The 26,642-nt window shown below is 43.4% G+C and overlaps 2 protein-coding genes across 4 annotated transcripts in view; one reads left to right on the top strand and one right to left on the bottom strand.

Moving 5' to 3' along the window:
- Window positions 1-26,642, bottom strand: part of HEATR4 (HEAT repeat containing 4) — a gene marked incomplete at its 3' end in the record, with an annotated part of 81,800 nt that overhangs the window by 5,483 nt on the left and 49,675 nt on the right. Inside the window, exons 7-16 of the mRNA XM_080662609.1 lie at window positions 26,141-26,320; window positions 23,852-24,012; window positions 22,347-22,451; window positions 17,778-17,896; window positions 16,694-16,874; window positions 16,064-16,133; window positions 14,302-14,491; window positions 13,561-13,639; window positions 12,391-12,550; window positions 10,644-10,699 (exon numbers count right to left, since the gene is read on the bottom strand). Of these exons, the coding sequence (XP_080518735.1) occupies window positions 10,644-10,699; window positions 12,391-12,550; window positions 13,561-13,639; window positions 14,302-14,491; window positions 16,064-16,133; window positions 16,694-16,874; window positions 17,778-17,896; window positions 22,347-22,451; window positions 23,852-24,012; window positions 26,141-26,320 (1,301 nt within the window). The remainder of the gene's footprint in view (window positions 1-10,643; window positions 10,700-12,390; window positions 12,551-13,560; window positions 13,640-14,301; window positions 14,492-16,063; window positions 16,134-16,693; window positions 16,875-17,777; window positions 17,897-22,346; window positions 22,452-23,851; window positions 24,013-26,140; window positions 26,321-26,642) is intronic.
- The window catches only part of RIOX1 (ribosomal oxygenase 1), a 59,177-nt gene continuing 41,128 nt past the window's right edge, over window positions 8,594-26,642 (top strand). Inside the window, exons 1-3 of one of the 3 annotated variants that reach the window (XM_080662745.1) lie at window positions 8,594-10,875; window positions 11,447-11,622; window positions 16,601-18,365. In XM_080662745.1, the coding sequence (XP_080518871.1) occupies window positions 8,696-10,516 (1,821 nt within the window). In that variant the 5' untranslated portion in view covers window positions 8,594-8,695 and the 3' untranslated portion in view covers window positions 10,517-10,875; window positions 11,447-11,622; window positions 16,601-18,365. Of the gene's footprint in view, window positions 10,876-11,446; window positions 11,623-16,600; window positions 18,366-26,642 lie in introns of those variants that run through there. The other 2 variants (XM_080662746.1, XM_080662744.1) reach the window with 2 other exon arrangements.

Genomic DNA, 26,642 nt, shown 5'->3' with positions numbered 1-26,642 from the left:
TTGCAGGCTTGATCCCCAGCAGGGGGCATGCAGGAGGCAGCCAATCAATGAGTCCCTCTCATCATTGATGTTTTTATCTCTCTCCCTCTCCCTTTCTCTCTGAAATATATATATATATATATATATATATATATATATATATATAAAAGGCTACACATAATATATGATTTTAATTACATAACATTCTGGAAAATGCAAAACTATAGACATAATAATAAGATTCGTGGTGCCAAAACCGGTTTGGCTCAGTGGATAGAGCGTCGGCCTGCGGACTGAGGGGTCCCAGGTTCGATTCCGGTCAAGGGCATGTACCTTGGCTGCGGGCACATCCCCAGTAGGAGGTGTGCAGGAGGCCGCTGATCGATGTTTCTAGCTTTCTATCCCTCTCCCTTCCTCTTTGTAAAAATATCAATAAAATATATTTAAAAAATAATAAATAAAGATAAACACTGTTGAATATTGTAGTGTAAAGACTCCAATTTTTTTTCCAGTAATATGAATGGACCTATATATGAATGAATAGATATATACACATACAAATCGACATACAAAGTACCCCAACTGGGATCCTACTGTAATACTTATTTTGTCTGTTTTCCCCACTCATGATATATTAGGAACATGATTCCATGTCCTTCAATTATATTTCTAAAAATGGTTATTAATAGCTGCTTTTGTAGTGAGAACTAAGTAGAGCCACAGGAAAAGTGATGAAATTAAAGATAAGTCGGGATCCAAAAGGTACCTCCCAGTCACTACGGAAACTAAGAGACAAGGCAGCAACAATATTCTTCCAGGAAATCACAAAATGCTGAAAAAAATAAAGGATGAGGTCACAGGAAAGACTAGGAGGAAGAGAGATTTGTACAGGATGCGGAAAGACAAATTTACAGCCTTCCTCCAGCTGAGCAGTCTGTCCCTCGCTTTGAGACCAAACAAGCACAGCTCATCCCCCTCATTCACTGCAGAATGTGTCCATTGTATATTGAAAACCAATCTCTTTAAAAAGGCAATTAAAGCTCCTATTGACAAACTTGACCTGCCTTCTTCAGCATTTCCCCATGGGATCTGATGTCAGAGCCTCATCAGCACACACAGCCCCTCTGCTGTCCCTTCCTTCAGACACTGCAGCCCTAGACTAGGCCACAGGACTTGGAAGGAGAACAGCTGGTATCAGCCCCCACTCTGGCTCTTGGCCAGGTAACTTTGTACAGAGCAGTACCTCACACAACGGTTTTGTCTGATATCGTCCCCACTGACTCAACTTCCACGGGGCACATGCAAAAATAATCTAACCTCCCTATCCCACTCTGTCATCCTGCCCAGTTCAAGAACTTCTCTGCCTTCCCAACTCCTGATTCCTCTGAAGTAGGCTAGTGACAGCCAGTCATCATATAGGTAACACGGGTTTTGCGCCATAATAATAAATTATTATTATAGCTACCATTTTTAAGTTATTTAACTTTAAACTAGACTCTGTGCTAAGTGCCTTACATGCATTATTTTATCTTTACAACAACCCTATAAAGAAGTAGGTTAAAAAAAAAAAGAAAAAATTAATAAAATTGTATTAAAATAGCACTTCCCATCTATCAACTGGCTAAAATACAAGTTTAAAAAAGAAGAAGAGCCCAAACCGGTTTGGCTCAGTGGATAGAGCATCAGCCTGCGGACTGAAAGGTCCCAGGTTTGATTCCGGTCAAGGGCATGTAACTTGGTTGCGGGCACATCCCCAGTAGGAGGTGTGCAAGAGGCAGCTGATCGATGTTTCTATCACTCTTCCTTTCTCTCTGTAAAAAAAATCAATAAAATATATATATATAAAAAAAAAAGAAGAAGAAGTAGGTTCAATTTTTATTCTCATTTTACAGATGGGATTCCTGAGGCCTGAGAGAGTAACCTGACTGAGCTAATGCCATGTAGAATGAGTGGGAGGGACTCAATCCTGGGTGCTCTGCTTCCCAATAAACACTTTCTGTGCACCTTCTGTGTGAAAAGCAGTGTATGAAAAGTAAGAGCATAGAGCAAAGGAAATCCTTTCCTTGAAGGATTTTACAGTCTAGGAAGTTTAGGAGAGAATATGACAAGTACATTATATACCAAAACAGGCACAATGTGCTAAATTCATGTGAAAGGGTCAAAGTTCTCTTGTGATTAGAGATGGGAGAGACTTTGGTGAGAAGATGGAAAGTGAAATAGACTTAAATAAGGGTAGTGACAAAAGATGATTGGGAGACAGCATTTAGGGGAACAGGATGAGTAAATGTATGGAGGAGAACATAGGCAAGGAACAGCAAATAGTCTAACTTGCAGAAGTAATGTTTAGCAGAGTTGTGGCTGAGAAGGCTGTCGCACTATGTGACTTTAGTATCGAGCTGAAAGGCTTGGATTGGTCAATGGGGAACACAGATGGTTTTTGAATAGGGCAAGGGCACATTGGGGCCACAACTTGAGAAAATTGACATTGTAGCTACCTATGTTACAAATTGACTAGGGAGAGACTAAAGTTAGAGACTAGTTGGAGGCTACTGGTAATTGTGAACGAAAAGGGGCTACGTAGTGACAAGCAGGGGATTCGGTGGGAGGCACATGGCAGGCCTAACAAGCTCCGTGACCAAAAGTAACCACAGGATGTTCTGATCATAAATTCCTAACTGGGCATGTCATGCCCCAGGCCTAAAGCTTCCTTAGCAAAGATCAACCTTCACCTTAAGTGAGCTCTGTCTATTTTTCTTATGCATCTAGGATAACATACTTTTGAAAGAACAGAGTAATTTTCTTTCATTTAAAAACATATTGGCCCAGATGGCATGGCTCAGTAGTTGAGCATCAACCTATGAATCAAACTATGGTTGGATTCCTGGTCAGGGCAATGCCCCAGTTGCAGGCTCGATCCCTGGTACAGGGCGTGCAAAAGGCAGCCAATTAATGATTCTCTCTCTTCATTGATGTTTCTATCTCTCTCTCCATCTCCCTTCCTCTCTGAAATCAATAAAAAATATTTTAAAAACACATTGTAGTCATTTCATTTTATTGTTAAACTAGAGGCCCGGTGCATGAAATTCGTGCATGGGGCAGGGGGGGGGGGGTCCCCTCAGCCCAGCCTGCACCCTCTCCAATCCAGGACCCTTGGGGGATGTCCGACTGCCAGATTAGGCCTGATCTCCCCTAACTGCCCCCCTCTGCCAGTCAGGTTGCCCCTAACTGCCCCCCCAACAGCCTAGTTGCCCCTCACTGCCCCCCTGCTGGCCTGGTCACCCCCAACTGCCCCCGCCACCAGCCTAGTTGCCCCCAACTGCCCCCCCTGCTGGCCTGGTCGCCCCATGTAGCCTGCTTGTTCAGTCGTTTGGTCGCCCCTCACTAACCCCCCTGCCGGCCTGGTAGTAGGCAGCCATCTTGTGAAGGCATGAGGGTTAATTTGCATATTACCTCTTTATTACATAGGATATGTTTTTATTGATTTTTGAGGGAGAGGAGATAGAAGGAGAGAGAGATAGAAACATTGATGAATGAGAAACATCAACATGGATTGGTTGCCTCCTGCATGCCCCCTGCTGGGGATTGAGTCTGCAACCTGGTCATGTGCCCTGACCTGGAATCAAACCAGGGACCTCTTGGTGCATGGGTCAACACTCAACCACTAAGCCACACTGGCCGGGCCAGAGTAATGTTCTTTTCCTACGCCTGGAAGGCACAACTGCTGGCACCAGATCAGTACACCACAGAACCCCTTATTATTATCTTGTCCCCAAATACTATCTCTATGAGCTGTGAATGTTAGTTATTAATTATCCTGTACCCACCAATGTAAAAGAAGTGTTTCTCCATTTTGCTTTATATCCAATCCTAGAGATTTCCCCACTTTGCTTTCTTCTGCCTCCTTAGTCTACTACCAATGTGATGAAAAAAGATGAAAATAGCTGCACTAGATGTTATACGATTCCCTTCCCCCCTCTCCACCCCACATGCAAAGTGTTCCTTCTGGAGGCAAAATCGCTCTCAGTTGAGGACTACTGTAATAGACCATGTGAGAAATAAAAAGGGTAGCCGTGGCATATGGTAGGGGTAAAACCTAAAAGGTTTGCCAAGTGTTTGGATAAGAATGTGACTGAGGAAGAGGACTGAAAGATCCAACAGAGCCCAGCCGGTGTGGCTCAGTGGTTGAGCATCAACCTATGAACCAGGAGTTAGATTCTCTCTCAGAGTTAGATTCTCTCTCTGTCTCTCCCTTGCTCTCTTAAATCAATAAAAAAATATTTTTAAAAAAGATAAAAAGATCAACCAGAACCACAGAAAATGCCCTAGAGGCCATGTAGTCTAATCTGCTCATAACTGCTTGCAACATTGTAAACTTTGGAGGGAATTCAGTAAAACCTACTAATAATCACAAAAATTATCTTGCTCTTTGATTCAGAAATTCCATTCCTAGGAATTTATCTAAAAAAATTAAAATGAAGACAATCTTTATGTACAAAACAACAGTAGTTACATGGAGATAGTGACTACGTTGTTCTTAACAATTAAACCGTCATGACTACTACAGTGCCTGGAAACCAGAGATCCACATTTAAGAGGTTGATTTAAGTTGTAAGAGTTCCCTGTAAATGTTGAAGATTAAAGCCTTATCGGAGATAACATTGGCAAATATGTTCTCCCATGCAGTGGGCTTTCTTGTTGTTTTGTTGATGGTTTCTTTTGCTGTGCAGAAGCTTTTTATTTTGATGTAGTCCCATTTGTTTATCTTCTCCTTAGTTTCCATTGCCCTAGGAGCTGTATCGGTCAAGATATTGCTACCACAAATGTCTGCTACTTTGTTGCCTATAGCTTCTTCTAAGATTTTTATGGTTTCCTGTCTTACATTTAAGTCCTTTATCCATTTTGAGTTTATTTTTGTGTATGGTGTAAGTTGGTGGTCTAGTTTCATTTTTTTTGCATGTATCTGTCCAATTTTCCCAACACCATTTATTGAAGAGACTGTTTTGATTCCACTGCATGCTCTTGCCTCCTTTGTCAAATATTAATTGAACATAATGGCTTGGGTCTATTTTTGGGTCCTCTGTTCTGTTCCATTGGTTTATATGTCTGTTCTTGTGCCAGTACCAGGCAGTTTTGAGAACAGTGGCTTTGTAACATAGCTTGATATCTGGAATTGTGATCCCTCCAACTTTATTCTTCTTTCTCAAGACCTCTGCTGCAGCTATTCGAGGTCTTTTTTTATTCCAGACGAATTTTTGGAGAGTTTGTTCTAGGTCTTTGAAATATGCCATTGGTATTTTAATGGGGATTGCATTGAATCTATAGATTGATTTGGGTAGTATGGACATTTTAATTATGTTGATTTCTCCATTTATTTATGTCTTCCTTTATCTCTTTTTTCAGCGTCCTGTAATTTTCTGATTACAGGTCCTTTACCTCCTTGGTTAAATTTATTTCTAGGTATCTTAATTTACTACTTAACAAAAGAAAGATAAACAACCTAATAAAAAAAATGGGCAAAGGACCTAAATTGACACTTTTTTTTAAAATATATTTTATTGATTTTTTACAGAGAGGAAGGGAGAGGGATAGAGAGTTAGAAACATCGATGGGGATGTGCCCGCAACCAAGGTACATGCCCTTGACCGGAATCGAACCTGGGACCCTTCAGTCCGCAGGCCGACGCTCTATCCACTGAGCCAAACCGGTTAGGGCTAAATTGACACTTTTTGAAGGAGGACATACAGAAGGCCAAGAGACATATGAAAACATGCTCAAAGTCACTACTCATCTGAGAGATGCAAATCAAAATGACAATGAGGTATAATCTCACATCTGTCAGAATGGCTATCATCAACAAATCAACAAACAACAAGTGCTGTCGAGGATGCAGAGAAAAAGAAACCCTCTTGCACTGCTGGTGAGAATGCAGACTGGTGCAGCCACTGTGGAAAACAGTATGGCGTTTCCTCAAAAAATTAAAAATGGAATGCCCATTTGACTCAAGAATATATCCCAAGAAAACAGAAACACCAATCAGAAAGGATATATGCACCCCTATGTTCATAGCAGCACAATTTACAATAGCTAAGATTTGGAAACAGCCTAAGTGCCCATCAACAGATGAGTGGATTAGAAAACTGTGGTATATCTACACAATGGAATATTACACTGCTGTAAAAAAGAAGGAATTCTTACCATTTGCAACAGCATTGATGGAACTGGAGAGCATTATGCTAAGCAAAATAAGCCAGTCAGAGAAAGATAAATATCACATGATATCACTCATATGTGGGATATAATGAACAACATAAACTGATGAACAAAAATAGAACCAGAGTCATAGAAGCATAGAACAGACTGTCCAACCTATGAGGGAAGGCAAGGGGTGAGGGAGTAAGAGATCAACCAAAGGACTTGTATGCATGCATATGAGCATAACCAACGGACACAGATAGCAGGGGGGGTGAGGGCCTGTGCTGGGGGTGGGAGCGGCCAGGGAGAGGTCAATGGGGGAAAAAGGAGACTTATGCAATACTTTAAACAATAAAGAATTTTTTTAAAAAGGTTGATTTAAGATTCAGAGATGAGATTGAAGATTCTGGAGAGAGAAGTTGTAGCTAATGAGACAAAATCCCAAAGCAGGTGGGAAGGGCAGATAACAAGAATGTAAATAGAGCGCTGGCCAGTGTGGTTCAGTTGATTAAGCCTCGTTTCATGTACCAAGAGGTGGCCCTTGGATTCCCTGTCAGGGCATGGCCCAGGTTGGGGCTCCATCCCCAGTAGGGGGCATGCAGGAGGCAGCCCATAGATGTTTCTCTCTCATTGATGTTTCTCTTTCTTTCCCTCTCCTTTCCTCTCTCTTTAAATCAATAATTAAAAAATATATATTTAAAAAGAAAAAAAGGCCCTGACTGATTTGGCTCAGTGGATAGAGCGTCGGCCTGCAGACCGAAGGGTCCTGGGTTCGATTCCAGTCAAGAGCATGTACCTTGGTTGCGGGCACATCCCCGGTGGCAGGTGTGCAGGAGGCAGCTGATCGATGTTTCTCTCTCATCGATGTTTCTAACTCTCTATCCCTCTCCCTTCCTCTCTGTAAAAATCAATAAAATATATTTAAAAATAAAAAAGAAAAAAGAAAAAGAAAAAAAGAAGAATGCAAGTCCTTTTTCAGAGAGAAGGCAACAACCGGGAGAATTTGTAATGGAGAAAGTACAAAGAGAAGTTGGGTGGAGGAACTTACAGAGGGCTTTAATCGATCACATCATCTGCAGAGTAAAGAAGACCAGAACCACCCAAGGTTTAAACAAAAATCTCAAAGTTTGCCTGAGGGCATTTCTTGAAAGCAAGATTTATGCACTTTCTGTGAAAAACTGCTCTGGAACATGCTGTTCAGAAATGAGGACTCCTGGGACATGCAATATGCAGAGACTAGAAAGAATAAGCAGTTAAGTAGACAACTTTCTTCCTACTGAAGTCCCTAGCAACTTGATTTTTAAATTGCCCTCTAGCCCTGGTCGGAGTGGCTCAGTTGGTAGGAGAATTGTTCCATGCACCAGAAAGTCTCGGGTTAATTCCTGGTCAGGGCACATGCATAGGTTATGGGTACGATCCCCCAGCAGGTACAAGAGGCAACCGATCCATCTATGTCTCACGTTGATGTTTCTCTCTCCTTCTCCTCTTCCCTTTCTAAATCAATAAAAAAATTAAAATAAGTATAAATAAGTAAATAAATTGTCCTGTAGTCCTGAGCATCTACCCACAGACCAAAGGGTCTGGGCTTCGATTCCGGGTCAAGGGCAGGTACCTGGTTTGCAGGCTAATCCCCAGCCCCTGTCAGGAAGTGTGCAAAAGACAATCAAACCAGGAGCCAACCAAACCGGGAGGCAACCAAACCAGGAGGCAACCAATGGATTTATCTCTCTTACATTGGTGTTTCTCTTCCCTTCCCTTCCCTTCCCTTCCCTCCACTCTCTAAAAAAATAAAAATAAATAAATAAATAATCAATGGAAAAAAATATCCTCCGGTGAGGATTATAAAAACAAAGACAAAAGTAAAAAAGCAAATACTTAAAAAAATTGCCTCTAAATATGAAATCCCTGTTAATTTGGCAGAGATTCCGCGGTTCTAGTGTGAAGCCACGCATTTCAATTAAACTACTGTTTTGCTAAGTGAAATAAGCAAGTCAGAGAAAAACATATGATTTCACTTATATGTGGAGTCTAATGAACAAAATAGACTAACAAAATAGAAATAGACTCATAGAGAAAGAGAACAGACTGATAGCTGTCAGTGGGGAAGGGGGTTCGGGCTGGGGTTGGGAGACTGGGTGAAAAGGGTGGCGGGATCAAGCAAAAAAAAAAAAACAAACAAACAAAAAAAAGGAAATCCTCCTGACAACCATATGGTGATTACCAGAGGAGAGGGAAAAAGGGGTGGGGGAAGGTAGAAGAGTGTAAGGGGGAATAAATGGAGAAGGAAGGAGATTTTAGTTGGCGTGGTGAACACACAATACAATATACAGTTGATGTATTATAGAATTGTAAAAAAATAAAGGTACTGTTGAGTATACAGTGAACAGAAGGCACTCAGTGGAAGAATGGTGGGCGTGGCCAACCCGAGAGGGCTGGAGGCCCGCCCCCTTCCCACAGTACACCGCGGCGGCGGCCACCGTGCGGCCCTTTCTGGCTTGCTCCGGGCTTGGTGGAGAATTCGACCATGGAAGGGCTCCGGGCTAGTGCAGGTTTGCTGAGGCGCGGGCGGCTGAGACGCCGGCGCCAACCACAGTCACACAGCGGGTCGGTGCTGGTCCTGCCCTTGAGGCCCAGGAAAGTCCGAAGGCAGCTCAGGAGAAGTGCTGCGTCCCGCATGGCGGCGCTGAGGGCCCAGACGCTGCCCAGCGAAGACTCGGAGGACTCACGGGTGGAATCGACAGTGGACGGTCCCCGGGACCCGCCGCCTGGAGGGGCGACGGCCACCCCGGATGCAGCCCGGCGAGAGCCGCCCTCGCGCCTGGTGGAGGCACCCGCCGCACCAGCCCGCCTGGTGGAGACCTCGGCCCTGCTGTGCTCTGCCCAGCACTTGGCGGCCGCGCCCCCGCCGGTAGCCCCCGCCACGCTGTCGGGGTCGCAGGTGGATAGCACCGGCGGGGAGCCAGCCTGGAACTCTCCATTGCAGCGCGTCTTGGCCGAGCTTAACCGTATCCCCAGCAGCCGGCGGCGGGCAGCACGCCTCTTCGAATGGCTCATTGCGCCCATGCCACCGGATCATTTCTACCGGCGCCTGTGGGAGCGGGAGGCGGTGCTGGTGCGGCGGCAGGACCACACCTACTACCAGGGCCTTTTTTCTACCGCCGACATAGATGCCATGCTGCGCAACGAGGAGGTGCAGTTTGGGCAACACCTGGACGCCGCGCGCTACATCAACGGGCGGCGCGAGACCTTGAATCCGCCGGGCCGGGCCCTGCCTGCTGCCGCGTGGTCCCTGTACCAGGCCGGCTGCTCCCTACGCCTCCTTTGTCCACAGGCTTTCTCGATCACCGTGTGGCAGTTTTTGGCTGTGCTCCAGGAGCAGTTTGGAAGTATGGCGGGCTCCAACGTTTACCTCACGCCCCCCAACTCGCAGGGCTTTGCTCCCCACTACGACGACATCGAGGCTTTTGTGCTGCAGCTGGAAGGAAGGAAACTCTGGCGTGTCTACCGACCCCGGGTCCCGACTGAGGAATTGGCCCTGACATCCAGCCCCAACTTCAGCCAGGATGACCTTGGTGAGCCGGTGCTGCAGACCGTGCTGGAACCTGGAGATTTGCTCTATTTTCCTCGGGGCTTCATTCACCAAGCCGAATGCCAGGATGGAGTGCACTCTCTACACCTCACCTTGTCCACGTACCAGCGCAATACCTGGGGTGACTTCTTGGAGGCTGTATTGCCTCTGGCAGTGCAGGCTGCAATGGAGGAAAATGTGGAGTTTCGTAGGGGACTGCCCCGAGACTTCATGGATTACATGGGGGCCCAGCATTCGGATTCTAAGGATCCTCGAAGAACTGCTTTCATGGAGAAGGTGCGGGTCTTGGTTGCCCGCTTGGGACACTTTGCTCCAGTCGATGCTGTGGCTGACCAGCGAGCCAAAGACTTCATCCACGACTCTCTGCCTCCTGTGTTAACTGATAGGGAGAGGGCATTGAGTGTTTATGGGCTCCCCATTCGCTGGGAGGCAGGAGAACCTGTAAACGTAGGCGCCCAGTTGACAACAGAAACAGAAGTGCACATGCTTCAAGATGGGATAGCTCGGCTGTTGGGTGAGGGAGGCCATTTGTTTCTCTATTATACAGTGGAAAACTCCCGTGTTTATCACCTGGAAGAGCCCAAGTGCTTGGAGATTTTACCCCAGCAAGCTGATGCCATGGAACTCTTGCTCCGCTCCTACCCAGAGTTTGTGAGAGTGGGAGACCTGCCCTGTGACAGTGTGGAGGACCAGCTTTCCTTGGCAACCATGTTATATGATAAGGGGTTGCTGCTCACCAAGATGCCTCTTACCTGAACTAGTTTCTTGTTGATTGCTGGAAACAAGGCAATAGTGATGATTCTTTCCTACCACCACCACCTTGTTCTGGAGGGGAAAAAACTCATGTTCTTACCTTGATAACCATCATTGTGCTTACGTTTACCTTTAGAACTGCTGCAGTGTCACAAGACTCGGATGATTTTTTAGGAACCACCACATCTAGGCACAAAAATAAAAGCAGAAGTTGGAGGTGGAAAAAAGCTCTTTCTACCGAAGTAACCTCGATCCCTGCTCATTTCAGAATACTAACTTAATCATCATCCTCAGGCTTCAGTGTATTGTGTAGCACGTGCTGTCATTCTGCTTGAGACATTAGAAGTTTTTATTTGGAATTGGTGTGCATCCTTAATTTGAGTTCTCATTCATCAGTTTGGGGGAAGGTTGGAGTTAGTATCCTGTCTGTTATTGAGTTTGTATGAATGTTAAAAGTTATTAAAGTGCCAAAGAATGTTTCCTTTTTCTAAGGCTAGATTATTATGTGGCATGGTTTGAAGGAATGTTGGAGAGGGGGGAGGAAGATGGGGAAAATCTATAATGGCCTAGGTCAGTGGTCGGCAAACTCTTTAGTCAACAGAGCGGCAAACCGTGGCTCGCGGTTTGCCAACCACTGGCCTAGGTGAAAGGTAACTTTGGTAGTTGTAGGATTGGGGCCAATGCTTTAACTTTGGGGGTAATTTATTCATTTTAATCATGCTACTTGAACCCCAAACAGCACAATTATATTATAAAAGTTATGATATATTATCGTCTTAAGAGTATGTTTTTGCTGAGTGCTTGTTTGCACCAGTGGCTGGCACTGTCTCCTAGTTATGATGTCATAGGCCTTAGCAAACCAGCTTGTAGTGAGCTGGCCCCGAGGGAAGGCTGGTGTTGAAGTTACTTTCCACTCTCATTTTTTTCTGGCAGTTGGAAGAAACTTCCCCATATCTGGCAAGTGAATATTCTCATGTTGGTGGAAAGGAGCCTGTTGTACCAGAGAGAGCATTGGACTTGGAACCAGAAGACCTGGGTTTGGGGTGGTGGCTGGTAGGCAGCTGGCTGAATGACCTGAGGCTGCTGCTACGCCTGGGCACACAGATTTTGTAAGTATATATTGGTCCAGATTGATGTCTTCACCTCATCATTTAGATTTTATCTGGAACTTTTAAGATCCTATCACCATAACTGATAGTAGGTTAGGTTATATAAAGTTGAGAACCTTATAAAAGTCTTTTAAAGGTGCAAAACCATAGATGTACGTACATATGATAGCTCTCCCTCCAACCCCACTTTCCAGAGGTAACCACTATTAAAGGTTAAGCCTATATGGCTTTTTCGGGGTGCTCTACATTAGTTTTTATTTTGTTTTTTACTTGTTTTTCTAATGTCATTTCCCCCGCTAACTTTCAAATCAGTTCAAATAGAGCTCCCTCATTCATTTTAAAAGGGATAAAATAGTAAATAAAAGCGGGGGTGGGGGGAGATGCAGCGGGAGGAAAAAAATAACAGAAGGATGCAGAAGAAGCCCAAGAAGGAAAGGAGGTAGGTAGCCTTTCCTGACTCTCCTCCTACAGGACTCACAACTAAGTCCCAAAACATCCAGATCCTGCCCAGCTGGAGTGCCTCAGTGGTTGAATGTGATCGACCTATGAACCAGGAGGTCACAGTTGGATTCAGGTGACATACCTAGCTTGCAGGCTAGATCCCCAATAAGGGGTGTGCAGGGGGTAGCCAATCAATGATTCTCTCTCATCATTGATGCTTTTACCTCTACTTCTCCCTCTCTGAAGTGAATAAAAATATCTTAAAAAAAAAAAAATACAAAAACATCCAGATCCTAAAAGCATAGGACTCACTCCTGGAAAACCTACCACGAAAAGTTTCTTGAAGAAAAGTACGGAGTTTCATTGGTTTTTGCCCCTCTTTGGGTTGCAAGTAAATATGTTTTGCTTCCCCCTTTACTTTTTTTATGACCTTCTCCATCTTGAATATTTTCTGCGTCAGCAAGTCCTTTTGGTTTAGTGTTTGAATCTAGATCAAAACAAACAATATTGAAGAAAAACAACAACTAGGCTACAAATCATCAAAAAGCATTAGTGAAGTAACTTATTGCTCATGCTTGTTAGTATTAGGTGGTACATAAATGCCTGAGAACATTGTTCTCTTGTGATATTGGTGGGACATTTTTACATTTGTTAATGAAAAATTAACTTTAGCTTTTTGGGCACGATGAAAGCAATCTGCTAAGAAATGTCTGCTTGTTGTGAGGTTGGTTTTGTGAATTATATATGAAGAAAGAATCTTTTACATTTTTAAAGTCCTTTTCACTCTATTTCTTCAACTCCTCTAACAGCTTTGAAAAATTAGAACCACGTATTCAGCTAGAGTGTTCTTTTGGTGACAGAGCCCAGATTAGGAAAGATTAGAAGGAAAAAGAAAACCTAGGAGGCCAGCTCTAGTCCCTCATTCCTTTATTATACCTATCTGCAAAAAAAAAAAAAAAAAGTACTTTGGTTACAGGGGTGGGCAAACTTTTTGACTCAAGGGCCACAATGGGTTTTTAAACTGGACCGGAGGGCCGGAACAAAAGCATGGATGGAGTGTTTGTGTGAACTAATATAAATTCAAAGTAAAGGAGCGGAGCGGAGAGTAAGAGAATCCTCCGCTCTTTCGGCTCCGTGGGCCGGATAGAACAGCCGAACGGGCCGGATCCGGCCCGCAGGCCGTAGTTTGCCCACGGCTGGTTTAGGAGATGGTGAGGAGAAAATAGGAAAGGAAGGAAACTATTTTAAAAACAACAACAAATCCTGATTTTGAGAACTACTTGATAGAACTTATAGGATTTTGGTTTTGTCTTTTTACTAAGAGGATTTTATAATCCTATTTTGCACAGATGTTTTGTGTCTTCAAATGATGTGGTATCTGTCTAGGATTGCAGAAAGTACTTCCGTGATGAGGAAAAGGGTGTGTACACATGCTTTAGGGGCAAAAAGGGTCTGAAGAATTCTTGCAAGCCTTGAAAACAGGTGGCATTTATCTACCCTGTTCTTGACCTCCTGAAGCATTTCTTGGTTTCCTTCACTTTCTAACTTGAGTATCTTCATTGCCTGGTGAATTTCCCTGAAAAATAAGAGGACTTCTTAGATTGTTTCTTTCCTTTAAGAAAGCATGGGGGTGGAAAATATAGGACTTGGAATCAGTCAAGAATCCTAAATTTCAATCCTAACTATGCGCCTTTTGCTGTGCCTTATCCTCAAGTGGTATGATGTTAAACTTTTAAGGATGTTATGTAGTTTTTGAGATGATATATTTGAAGGTACTAATAAATACCATTTATTGAATGTCTTTATGACAGGTAGTGAACATTAATCACCACAAACCCATAAGATAGACTATCGTCTGCATTTGATATAAGAAGAAAAAAAAGGGCTCGGAGAGTTTAAGTCATTTACTTGGACTCACATAGCTTGTGCAGGCATGAGTTGGTATTCAAACCCTAGACTTTTTTACTTTAAAGCTGTTGTCACAGTAGGCACTTTTGATACATGTTAGTTGAATAAATTAATAAAACAACCTAGGGTAGAGAATAGGTGTGTGAACTATTAGAGCTTGACTTTCAATCTACTGTAAATTCATTTTTCTGTTACCCATTTTGGTAAGTAGGTGAATGACACAGGTGAGCCCATGCTTTTACAGCCATTAGGCAGCCACAAGGCTGTATTCTGTTAACAAGGATGGGCAGTATAAGGGGAAGGGGAAGGAACCAGAGGTTTAGTGCTTACTTTAGAACAGCATCATGTTTTTCTAGGAGCAGCACGTCTAGGAAGGTGTTCCTGACCCGGTCCCCTTGAAGGTTGAGGGCTAGGATGCTACGGCAAGCTTCTACACGTACACCTGGTGACGCTTCATAGTGTATAGCCCAGAGCAGGAGGTCTGTCAGCTGGGGACTCACTTGGCCAATCTGTCCCAGAGCTGCAGAGATCAGAAGGCAGCGTCTTCCACTGTCACTTAAAACTAACCTGGCTATATCCTAACATCCAGAAATGGTCTTATTAATAAATGTGTAGGCAGCCACGAAGTATTGGTTTTATTTCTTCCCTTTTGGATGATAATCACCATTAGAATTTTGGAGATGCGTTTGAGTAGGACATTATCTCCAAAGGATTCCTAGGAGGGGTGTTCTCTCCCATCCTTGCCCATTAGGATATGAGAATACACTACCTATCATAAATAGGTAAATGTAAGGATGAGATACGGGACACATAACTCAGAAAACCAGTGTAGTCAAGCCAGAGTGATGCTATGGCAAGCTTTAGTTGTACACCTGGTGACACTTCATAGAGTCTAGCTAGCCCATAACAGGCCTGTCAGCTGGCCACTCTGTGAAGAAAGGGGGCACGATAACCTCACAGGTTTACCTAGGGCCAATTCTGCTAGGGACCTGCCAAAGACTCAAGCAACGTAGAAGATCCTTAAAAGGAAACCAGATGCCCTAACCGGTTTGGCTCAGTGGATAGAGCATCGGCCTGCAGACTCAAGGGTCCCAGGTTCGATTCAGGTCAAGGGCATGTACCTTGGTTGCTGGCACATCCCCAGTGGGGGGCGTGCAGGAGGCAGCTGATTGATGTTTCTTTCTCATCGATGTTTCTAACTCTCTATCCCTCTCCCTTCCTCTCTGTAAAAAATCAATAAAATATATTAAAAAAAAGAAAGAAAGAAACCAGGAAATGTTGAGGGCAGGGTTTTAGGTCTGTAGCAGTCTTTTTTTTTTTTTTTTTTAATATATTTTATTGATTTTTCACAGAGAGGAAGGGAGAGGGATAGAGAGTTAGAAACATTGATGAGAGAGAAACATCGACCAGCTGCCTCCTGCACACCTCCTACTGGGGATGTGCCCGCAACCAAGGTACATGCCCTTGACCGGAATCAAACCCGGGACCCCCCCAGTCCGCAGGCCAACGCTCTATCCACTGAGCCAAACCGGTTTCGGCTGTAGCAGTCTTGAATATGGTCTCACTGGTAGAGAGTCCTATAGTTGAAATCTCCAGAGAAAGCAAGTGTATCCAACAGTGTATTCCAAGTGGACACCTACTTGGAACTAATTAAATTGTCAGGGACTGTCAGCCCTTTGCCTTGACAAGTTTGACGTTGACCCAGACTCAGGATCCTTAACTAAAAATTTAAAAGCAAAAAATAATCTTTAATTTCTCAGGCAAGGAACTTCTGAGCAGGTGTGATCATCTCCTCCCCTACACTCCACCCCTTATTAGAGAAATTCTGGGGATCATTTGTTATAGCACAGTGGTCGGCAAACTGCGGCTCTGTTGACTAATGAGTTTGCTGACCACTGGGATAGGGGCTTAATCACAAGGAACAACAACAGCCTGTAATTATTGGAATCGAGAGTCTAGGTCAGTGGTCGGCAAACTCATTAGTCAACAGAGCGGCAAACCGCGGCTCGCAAGCCACAGTTTGCCGACCACTGTTCTAGCATATGGAAAGATATTTGAGATTGAGGAGCTTGGGCCATTTTCTCTGTCATACCTCGAAGGGCAAAGGCCTTGATTTTCCAGTAAGGATCTCTCTGTATCAGATACCGGAGGCATTTAAAAACCTGGGAAGAGAAAGAGAAAAAAAAAAAAAAAACAACAACACCTGGGATGGATAAAAGGCAATGTTGTGTGGAGAAGACCAGAGCAAAAATGAACCAGAGAAAGGGATCCCTCTTGTCTGAAAAATGACATACCCTAGTGACAAATGAGCTGGAGTCTGAAGTATTACCCTGCACACAATATATTAGCTGAATTATATGTGTCTATTGTTTTTCTCAGCTCACAGATCTATATGGTGATACAGGCTTCTTTTGAATACCTCCATCATGTTTTCCCCTGATGTGGGATTACAACTTCATTCACTGGAGTTGATCTTAAAGCCCATAAATAAGGTCAGAAGAAGATTCAAGGATGTGCTCTAGAGTAAAGTCTGGGCTGGCTGGGAGCTAAATGTGGTCCTAACTGATTGATGTGGCCTATATATCCCCTCACATTCCTGGTTCTGATCTCTCATTCTGTGTCCCCACAGAATGGTGAGTGTACTATGCACAACAAGGGAAGCTCAGGGTAATGCTCTCTTCGGGTTGATCAGGTAAGATGGGATCGTGTTTCCTTGACTCACCATTGGATTACGGATCTGCAGGGCACCTGCTGCTAAACAAGCTGCTCGCCTAACTGCCATGAAGTCATCAGAGAAGCAGTTTAGGAAGCTTGGGAAAAGCTTGGCAGTCATGAGCTTGAGTCCACCAATCAGAGACAGGGCTTCCACACGCTCTTGGGAATTTCCTAGACTCAGCTTGATTCTGTAAAGTACAGGTGCTTTTATTTCCCCTCCTCAAACTTTTTTTTTTTTAAAATATATTTTATTGATTTTTTACAGAGAGGAAGGAAGAGGGGTAGATAGTTAGAAACATCGATCAGCTGCCTCTTGCACACCTCCTACTGGGGATGTGCCCGCAACCAAGGTACATGACCTTGACCGGAATCGAACCCGGGACCCTTCAGTCCGCAGGCCTACGCTCTATCCACTGAGCCAAACCGGTTTTGGCTCCCCTCCTCAAACTTTTGATGCTCCTTCCCCCCAATGCCCTCAGGATAAAATCCAACCTCTTTAGGCTCTCCATTATCCATTTCCTTTCCTAGTCAGCCTTATCCACTATTAGGTTAAGTTTCACTGGGTAGAGACTCAACTGTCTTATTTACTTGAATCCCTATTACCTAATTATGTTGAATGACTAAATCAAAGAAACTTTCAAACATGCACCTCTTGCTTGCTACAGTTCTCTTTGCTGCCTTCACCTGTGTCATGCTCATTTCTACATTTGGCTCCCAAATGTCTTTCCTTCTCCTCTTTGCCTATGTAGTCTTAGCTGTCCTTCATGAAATGTGACCTTATTAGGTATTTGTGTATCTTGCCTGTATAATCAGAATCATGTCATACTTTTGAACTCTTTTAATCATCCAAAATAGTGCCTAACACCTAGTAGACACTCAATTAATGATTCTTTCCTTAGCCACATTGTTAGTATCTATAAGGACTGTTAAACTTCTGTTTTATTTTAAAAAAAAATAAAATCCTGCAATGGCACCTAATACAATGTTGAGCATACAGAGCAGCTCCCCAAAGGCTGGCTGGCTAAATCCCAGGGCCTCTGAACATTTTTTAAGAATAGAAAAGTTTCTTTCTTCATGTTGCCTCAGTTTACCTGATTGTATCATGCAGCTCTTTCCCAAGATGCATTTGCCCCAGAGCTTTGGCAGCTGCTTGTCTTACTTCCTTACTCCAGTCACTCCACATCAGCTGGATCAACTTATGTTTCATATCCTATAAATAGGTGTAATAATTAGCTACCATTTATTGAACATCAGTTTTGTACTTGACACTGTGCTTAGAGATTTTACCCATCACTTAATCTTCTCAAACAATCCAATAAAGCAGATATTACCATTTACAGATGACAGAATGCAGGCTTAGATGTACTTGCCCAATGTTTACAAGTTGAGTGCTGGAGCCAGGACTCAGACCCAGGTCTGTTTTCTAAGCTCATGCTTCAAACTACTATACTATCGCCCTGGCCTATTTGACTCAATAATTAGAGCACCAGTTCTTGGACTGAAGGGTTGTGGGTTCAATTCCGGTCAAGGACACATACATTGATTGCAGGCTTGATCCCCGGCCCCACGTGCAGGAGGCAACCAGTTGATGTATCTCTCACATCAATGTTTCTCTGTCTCTCCTGCTCCCTTCCACTTTCTCTAAAAATCAATGGAAAAAATATCCTCAGGTGAGGATTAACAAACAAAAAAATAAATAAATAAACTATACTATGTTGGGGCCAATGTAATCTGTACTTGAGAGACTTAAGATTTGAAAGTGATACATTAATAGGGTGACCAATTCATCTTAATTTGCCTGGTAATTTGCTGGTTTTAGCACTAAAACTGTTGTCCTAGACCAGTGGTCGGCAAACTGCGGCTTGCGAGCCACATGCGGCTCTTTGGCCCCTTGATCGTGGCTCTTCCACAAAATACCACGTGCGGGCGCGCACGTACAGTGCGATTGAAACTTCGTGGCCCATGTGCAGAAGTTGGTTTTTGGCTCTCAAAAGAAATTTCAATCGTTGTACTGTTGATATTTGGCTCTGTTGACTAATGAGTTTGCCGACCACTGTCCTAGACAAACCAGAACAGTTGATACTTCTGTACATTGATACTTCTCTCAGAGGGGAAGGGACAAAGATTATTACAGATGTAGTTATTGATTTTGTGAATTTGCCTGAGCTATTCTCCCTGCTAGAAACATCTCTGTTTTTCACCCCTACCTGGTACCTGATGTTTTTCCTACTCTGCTTTTCTGATTTAGCTCAAAACGCATCTCTTCAGTAAACTCTCCTCTGTAAGCATAGGGCAAACCCCCATACTATCTTAAAACTGCTTCTGTTATAGCTATTTATAACCAAGTGAAGACATTATCTTTGCATGCCCAGTGCTAGCATGTGGGATGTGGTCAGAAACTGCTCGCTTACTGAATGGCTGAACTGATGGACATACTGCCTTTCTTAATTCCAGCAATCTGATGTAAAGTTCTCATCTTTACCCTGCCCCTGCTTGCTCTGCATGTCTTTTTACTTTTAATCCTGAGTGATAACTGCTAAGGGGATGAATGTGCAGATGAATTGGATGTTAAAATGATACTGTTAAAATGCAGATTATGATTGAGTTGACTTGAGGCAAGATTTTGCATTTCTAACAGCTCCCAGGTAATGCCTGCGCTTCCCGTCCAGGACTTGAGCAACAGGGTACTATAGCAGTTGAGACAGAATTAATTCAGACTAAAATGTCTTCAGGTGATTGTACTGAGTGGCCAGGTTTTTTGCTTTGCACATCAAAATGTGAGGATCTGAGAGTGGAGGGTGTTTGTTCACTTCTCATGGGAATGGGAATGTTCAGGGCCATTTTGGAGGTACTCAGTGTTATAAGAAAAAGATATAGGGACACATAGGAAGAAGGAGAAAATCCCACTTGGATAGCTGAAGATGATTTAAAAATTATGGCAAGAAGAAAGTTAGTTCAAAGCCTAAATGATGCTCAAGATTTCCATGCCGTGCAGAATCTTGGAGGAAGGTGGGAGGAGAGTGGCTGGGTGGGAGGTAATCAACCAAAGACCTTGTATGCATATATTCATAACCCATAGACACAGACAATAGGGTGGTGAAGGCCAGGGGTGGGGGTGGTGGGAATGGAGGGATCAACGGGGGGAAAAGTGACATACTTTCAACAATAAAGATTTTTTTTTTTTTTTAAAGATTTCCATGCTGGCCAAAACCGGTTTGGCTCTGTGGATAGGGCGTCGGCCTGCAGACTGAGGGGTCCCGGGTTCAATTCCGGTCAAGGGCATGTACCTTGGTTGCGGGCACATCCCCAGTGGGGGGTGTGCGGAAAGCAGCTGATCGATGTTTCTCTCTCATCGATGTTTCTAACTCTCTATCCCTCTCCCTTCCTCTCTAAAATATCAATAAAATATATTTAAAAAAAAAAAAAAGATTTCCATGCTGGAAGTCCCCTTTATTTCTGTCCAAGTCTTGCTCAACTGTCCCATACTCCTTCAGAGAACTTTAACTGATAAGTTCAGCCTATACTAATCACCTCTCTCTCTCACAAAAGTTTTAAGAGCACTTTACATTTATTGCTTGTTCTTGACTCATTTGTGTCTGTTAGTCTTGTTACTTCAACTATAATGCCAGTTTTTAAAAGTAGGGACTCTTTTATACCTTCTATGTGTTTACTAAACACTCAGGAAAAACTAGCATAGACACTGGTGTAATTGGGTTGTTGGGTAGTTTAAGTCAATGCTTCTTAATTTTATTTTATTTTTTTATTTATTTATTTTTAAAATATATTTTATTGATTTTTTACAGAGAGGAAGGGAGAGGGATAGATAGTCAGAAACATCGATGAGAGAGAAACATCGATCAGCTGCCTCCTGCACACCCCCCACTGGGGATGTGCCCGCAACCAAGGTACATGCCCTTGACCGGAATCGAACCCGGGACCCTTCAGTCCGCATGCCGACGCTCTATCCACTGAGCCAAACCGGTTTCAGCAATTTTATTTTTTTTTTATATATATATTTTATTGATATTTCACAGAGAGGAAGGGAGAGGGATAGAGAGCTAGAAACATCGATGAGAGAGAAACATTGATCAGCTGCCTCCTGCACACCCCCCACTGAGGATGTGCCCGCAACCAAGGTATATGCCCTTGACCGGAATTGAACCTGGGACCCTTCAGTCCGCAGGCCGACGCTCTTTCCACTGAGCCAAACCGGTTTCGGCAAGTCAGTGCTTCTTAAACTATCTGTGATAGAGGACCAGTATTTGAGTGGGAAAATGTCATTGATACTTAAAAAGTACACTGATATTGAAGTAATGTCAAATTACTATAAAAGTTTCTTTAAAAATTGATTTTAGAGAGAAAGAGGGAGAGCAAGAGAGAAACCTCGATTTTGTTCCACATATTTATACATTTGTTAGTTGATTCTTGTATGTGCCCTGACCAAGGATCAAACCTACAACCATGGTGTGTCTGGATGATTCTCTAACCAACTGTGCTACCCAGCCAGAGCAACTATACTAAGTTTTTTAACTCTTTTGGGTTTTTCTGCCTATTTCATGAGTGGGTTATAAACAATTTATGGATGGCCACCAAGCTGAGAAGCAGTGGTTTAAGTCACAGAAAGACGTTGACATTTGGTAATTCTGGTTTAGGGGTAAAAGATAGTCATGTGAAACCTGGCTGGGTTGCTCACTTGGTTAGAGCGTCATCTGGATACACCAACGTTGTGGATTTGATCCCTGGTCAGGGCACATAGAAGAATCAACCAATGGCCCAGCCAGTGTGGTTCAGTGATTGAGCATTGACCTATGAAGCAGGATATTATGGTTTGATTCCTGGTCAGGGCACATTCCTGGGTTGCAGCTCAATCCCTAGTGTGGGGCGTGCAGGAGGCAGCTGATCAATGGTTCTCCCTCTTCCTTTGTCTCTCAAATCAATAAAAATATATATATTTTTAAAAGAACCAATGAATGCATAAATAAGTGGATCAATAAATGGCTCTCTCTTTCTGCCTACCTTCCTCTCTAAAATCAATAATAAATAAATCTATATATATAAAAGCTTAAGCAACTGTTATGACTGGTCGACTGAACAACCAGTGGACTGGTCACTATAACGCACACTGACCACCAGGGGGTAGATGCTCAACACAGGAGCTGCCTCCTGGTGGTCATTGTGCTCCCGCAGCCAACCTTCCGTGGTCCCTCCCCCGGCCTGCCGGCCGGATGGGCCCAATCACCGGCCAGGCCAAGGGACCCCACCTGTGCATGAATTTGTGCACCAGGCCTCTAGTAAATAAATAAATAAATGGTAGCTATGTGAGGACAGAGATCTGTTTGGTAAGAATGGAATACTAGCCCTAGCTGGTTTGGCTCAGTGGATAGAGTGTCGGCCTGCAGACTGGAGGGTCCCGGGTTTGATTCTGGTCAAGGGCACGTGCCTGGATTGCGGGCTTGATCCCCAGTGGGGGCGGGGGGGGGTGTGCAGGAGGCAGCCAATTAATGATTCTCTTTCATCATTGATGTTTTGATCTCTCCCTCTCCCTTTCTGAAATCAATAAAATTATTAAAAAAAAGAATGGGATACTAGATAGCAGCAAAAGGTGGAAGGTTCTCTAGCATAGACTTTCTGTCCTGGAAACACAGAAAGAGAAGACTTACCAAACAGACATTTCCACTGACTCGTGAAAGAGCCCGGCAGGCCACAACCCGATCCTTCCATTGATGGCTATTCAGCTCCACAGCAAGCATGGTGTGGATCAGGGTCTGAGGAAATGAAAGACTTGGATGGGTGTTCATGATCATCTTTACAGGTACTAGAACCTTGAAGAACTTCCATCCTACATGGCATCCAGCATAATGTCACCAACACGTGAGATACTCATCCCTAGCAAGGAATAGGTTATAAAATGTGGAGCGCTCTTCCAACCTTTTTCATCTCATGACACACGTGAACTAATTACTAAAATTCTGCAGTACACCAAAAATATATTTTTTTGCCCATCTGACAAAAAAGTAGGTATAATTTTGATTCATTCACACTGGACAACTGTTGTGTTGGCTATTGTCCTTTTTTTATTTGACAATCTAAGCAGTCCAGGCCGGGTGGCTCAGTCAGTTGGAGTGTCATCCTAAACACCAAAAGGTTGCAGGTTCAAGTTTGATTCCCAGTCGGAGCACATACAGGAGCAACTGATCAATGTTTCCTCTCTCACATTGATGTTTCCTCCTCCTCTCTCTCTCTCTCCCCCCCTCACTCTCTCTAAAATCAATAAAAAACATATTCTTGGGTGAGGATTTTAAAAATAAAATAGCTCTGGCCAGTGTGGCTCAGTTGGTTGGGCTTCATCCCATGCACCAAACGGTTGCTGGTTCAATTCCCAGTCAGGGCATATGCTTGGGTTTCAGGCTCCATCTGCAGTAGGGGGAATGCAGGAGGCAGCTGATCGATGTTTCCTCTCACATCAACGTTTCTCTCCCTCTTCCTCTAAAAATCAATAAACAATCTTAAAATAATAAAAATTCTTGGCACATCAGTTGAAAATCACTGATCTAAGCCAACTGACATCTGGGATTATGAATCAGGAAACCAAAATACAGATTTTGTAATCTGAACAGAAACCTGGGGCTTGCTTTCTTAGATGTTTTGGAGAGAGAGATGGGAACATGTTCCACCTATTCACGCACTCACTGGTTGATTTCTGTATGTGCCCTGACCAGGGATCAAACCCACAACTTTGGCGTATGGAACGATGCTCCAACCAACTGAGCTACTGGGCCTGGGCATTCCTCTTCCTGACTTTACCTTTACTCCTAAAATGATTTTTATGTGCCTCAATCTTTGTGTTTCATGTTTCTGCTGAAAGTAAACAATTCTAAGTCTGTGTGGTTTCAAAGGTAAATTTTTGGCAAAATTCTACGTTACAACTCTTCTTGCATACACAGAAACCATCTGCAGTCTACTTTTTCACCTTTCTCTAAGCTAACTGTCATCACTTTTCCTTGTATACACTTCTACACCCCAGTTCAACCACTCCGAGTCTAGTTTTACCTATGCTTGAGATCATCCTACCCAACCACACCTGCATTTTCAATTCTTTACATGCGCTGACACCCAATTGTTCCCAAACTTGGTTTCTTTTTCTGACCCTGTAATGCATACATACCATCTTCCCACTGAGATGGCTCAGGAGCAGGCAAGCCTGGTGCTCAGTGTCCTCATTCTTCTTGTTAAACAGCTGATGGAGGATCCTCTTAATCACAGGGTAAATGTCCACACCCTCCAGAGCCAAGCACTGAGCTGCAGCCCAGCTGTCCACGTTATTACCTGCCACGGTGGAGTGAATAGAGTCCAGATAGGTGACCTGTTTACCCTGCAGAGAGAACAGCCTTTGGGTCGGTATCCAAGGCTGTTAACTGCCTCATATCTCACTTCCCTGTGCCCCCTCTCAGTCTAGAAATCCAATTCCATATTTAAACCATATTTAAATGGATCATATCAAGGTTTTAAATATAGACTGAAAAGTCTTTTTTAAAAAATATGTTTTATAGATTTTTTAACAGAGAGGAAGGGAGAGGGATAAAGAGCTAGACACATCGATGAGAGAAACATTAATCAGCTGCCTCCTGCCACCCCCTACTGGGGATGTGCCCACAACCGAGGTACATGTTCTTGACTGGAATTGAACCTGGGACCCTTCAGTCCACAGGCCGACGCTCTATCCACTGAGCCAAACCAGTCAGGGCTAGACTGAAAAATCTTTTTTAAAAAAAAATATATATATTTTATTGATTTTTTACAGAGAGGAAGGGAGAGGGATAGAGAGTTAGAAACATCGATGAGAGAGAAACATCAATCAGCTGCCTCCTGCACACCCCCTACTGGGGATGTGCCTGCAACCAAGATACATGCCCTTGACCGGAATCGAACCTGGGACCCTTCAGTCCGCAGGCCGACGCTCTATCCACTGAGCCAAACCGGCTAGGGCATAGACAGAAAAATCTTAACCTCAAAAGTTAAGTCTTCCCCAGCTGCAATGAATTTCAGGTTCCTAAGGTATTGCCCCCTCTACCATTCCCACTTTTCTACAGATGAAGGTTTCTGTTATGTAGTAGAGAGGGGGGATAGGATATCTTCCCTGGGGTTTGCACCACACTGGATACTTCTTGGGACTCATCCCTATCTCCCATCTCTTGAGGTTCTTACTCCACACACTGGGATTAGTGGGAAAAGAGCACATAAGAGGATACAGGGTTCTCCAGTCTCTGATGTCCTCACTGATTTCACATATTCATGCCAGCCTGTACTTGGCCTTCACTAATTTGACCACAATTCTAGCTGAACTCCTTACTGGTCCCAGCTGTGTCTATTTCAGGTGGGTGAGTGTTCATGTCTTCTCTTTCCCTGTAGGCATTGCCTGTCCTTACATTTTGAAGTTAGGTTCTTTTTCAATGTAAGGGTGGGAGTAACACTCCTTCCAGCTCTCTACATCCAGGGCAGAAAGTGAAAGACTTAAATACTTTTTTCCGCCCTCTTGGAATAAAAATATTTCCCGATGACTGTTCTATATTTCCAAGATTTAAAAATCCCAATGTGTAAATGAACATGTACTCAATTCTAATCCAATCCCCACCCTAATTACATTTTTATTTTTGTTAAAAAGATGTCCATTGGATATGCATACATTTTCTATGGGAAAAGGGAAGATTTCTGCTTTGGATCGTACCCTTTAGAGAGAATTAAATGTGATCATAGAATTTATCTTCTGTGGCTTGTTGATTATAAAGAATAAAATACACATACGTGTGTGTGGGAAAAACAGATTCTTGTTAGGTAACAGCAATAAGGCACTTCTGGCCTGGCTGAGAGATACAGTTTTCCTCCCCTTAGAGATTGGGATGTCTGGAGTGGAGGCTTTCTTAAAACAAATGAAAAGTTTCTGAGTTCCTATATGCAGGAGGCCAAACCAGTCTGTCCGTTGTCTTTGTCCCGATTTCCCAGACAAAGAACAGGCACATCTCTGAGCATGTAGGCACCGTGGGCAAATCACTTGACCTTTTTGCTGTATTACTACTCCAGCAATGCATGTGGACAATGCTTATAAGTTAATGTGCACAAATGGGAGCATGATGTGTTCAAGTGGTGATTTTTAATTTTCAGGAAGTATTCTTAAATATTGTTACATCATATTTTCAATTAAAACAAAATCCAGTTGTGTGAAAGGGCATGGTTTCCGGTCAAACGCATCTATGAAACACCACTAGGTGGCAGTGTACCTATTTTGTCAAAGAACTTAGGAAGAACTACTTTTTCTGTGTTCTAAGATGAACTGAAATCCAATACAGTAGACATCATAGACATGACAGTGGAGGGGAACAGATGGAAAAGCTCTAATGGTAAGATATCTCCTTTTTACCCCATATTCCCAGGTCAGAAGAAACAGAGAGTTCCTCACCTTTCAAAAGGGCAGTATGCATGATGTCCCCGGCTAGGGGATTATGTGATTGTATAGCATATTGGCATATGGCTGCCGCCATCTGCACATTGAAATTCTGGTCACCAAGAGCAGCCTCCAGAGGCGGGAGTAGGACCTCTGGCAAGTCATGGATTGATGGGGCTTCCACAGTCTTCTTGTCTGTGATCAAAAGAGAGTGCTAGCTAGCCCCTTTGCGTTTCTCTGAAACACAGCTTCCTTCCCATAGTCACATACCAGTTGCAGGTGCTTACTTCTACGTAATATAATTAGAGGTTAGTTGGGCCCCTACAATGGCAGGAATTTATGACTCACTTCTGTGCTGGGTATGCCAGTTCCATCCTTTATCATCTGGCCTCGAAGAAGCTATATTCAAGCCAAAGAAGAATGTTTCCAGCTAGGCTATGGTGACTTGCACCATTAGTTTTAGTAATAAAAATCAACCTATTTACCCTATATATTTTTGTGTTTTTACATTACATTA

This window comes from Plecotus auritus (assembly GCF_963455305.1).
Source record: "Plecotus auritus genome assembly, chromosome: 1".
In the NCBI taxonomy this organism is placed as follows: Eukaryota; Metazoa; Chordata; class Mammalia; order Chiroptera; family Vespertilionidae; genus Plecotus; species Plecotus auritus.
The sequence above is the reverse complement of the archived record's forward strand: the minus strand, read 5'-3'. Positions and strand labels throughout refer to the sequence as shown.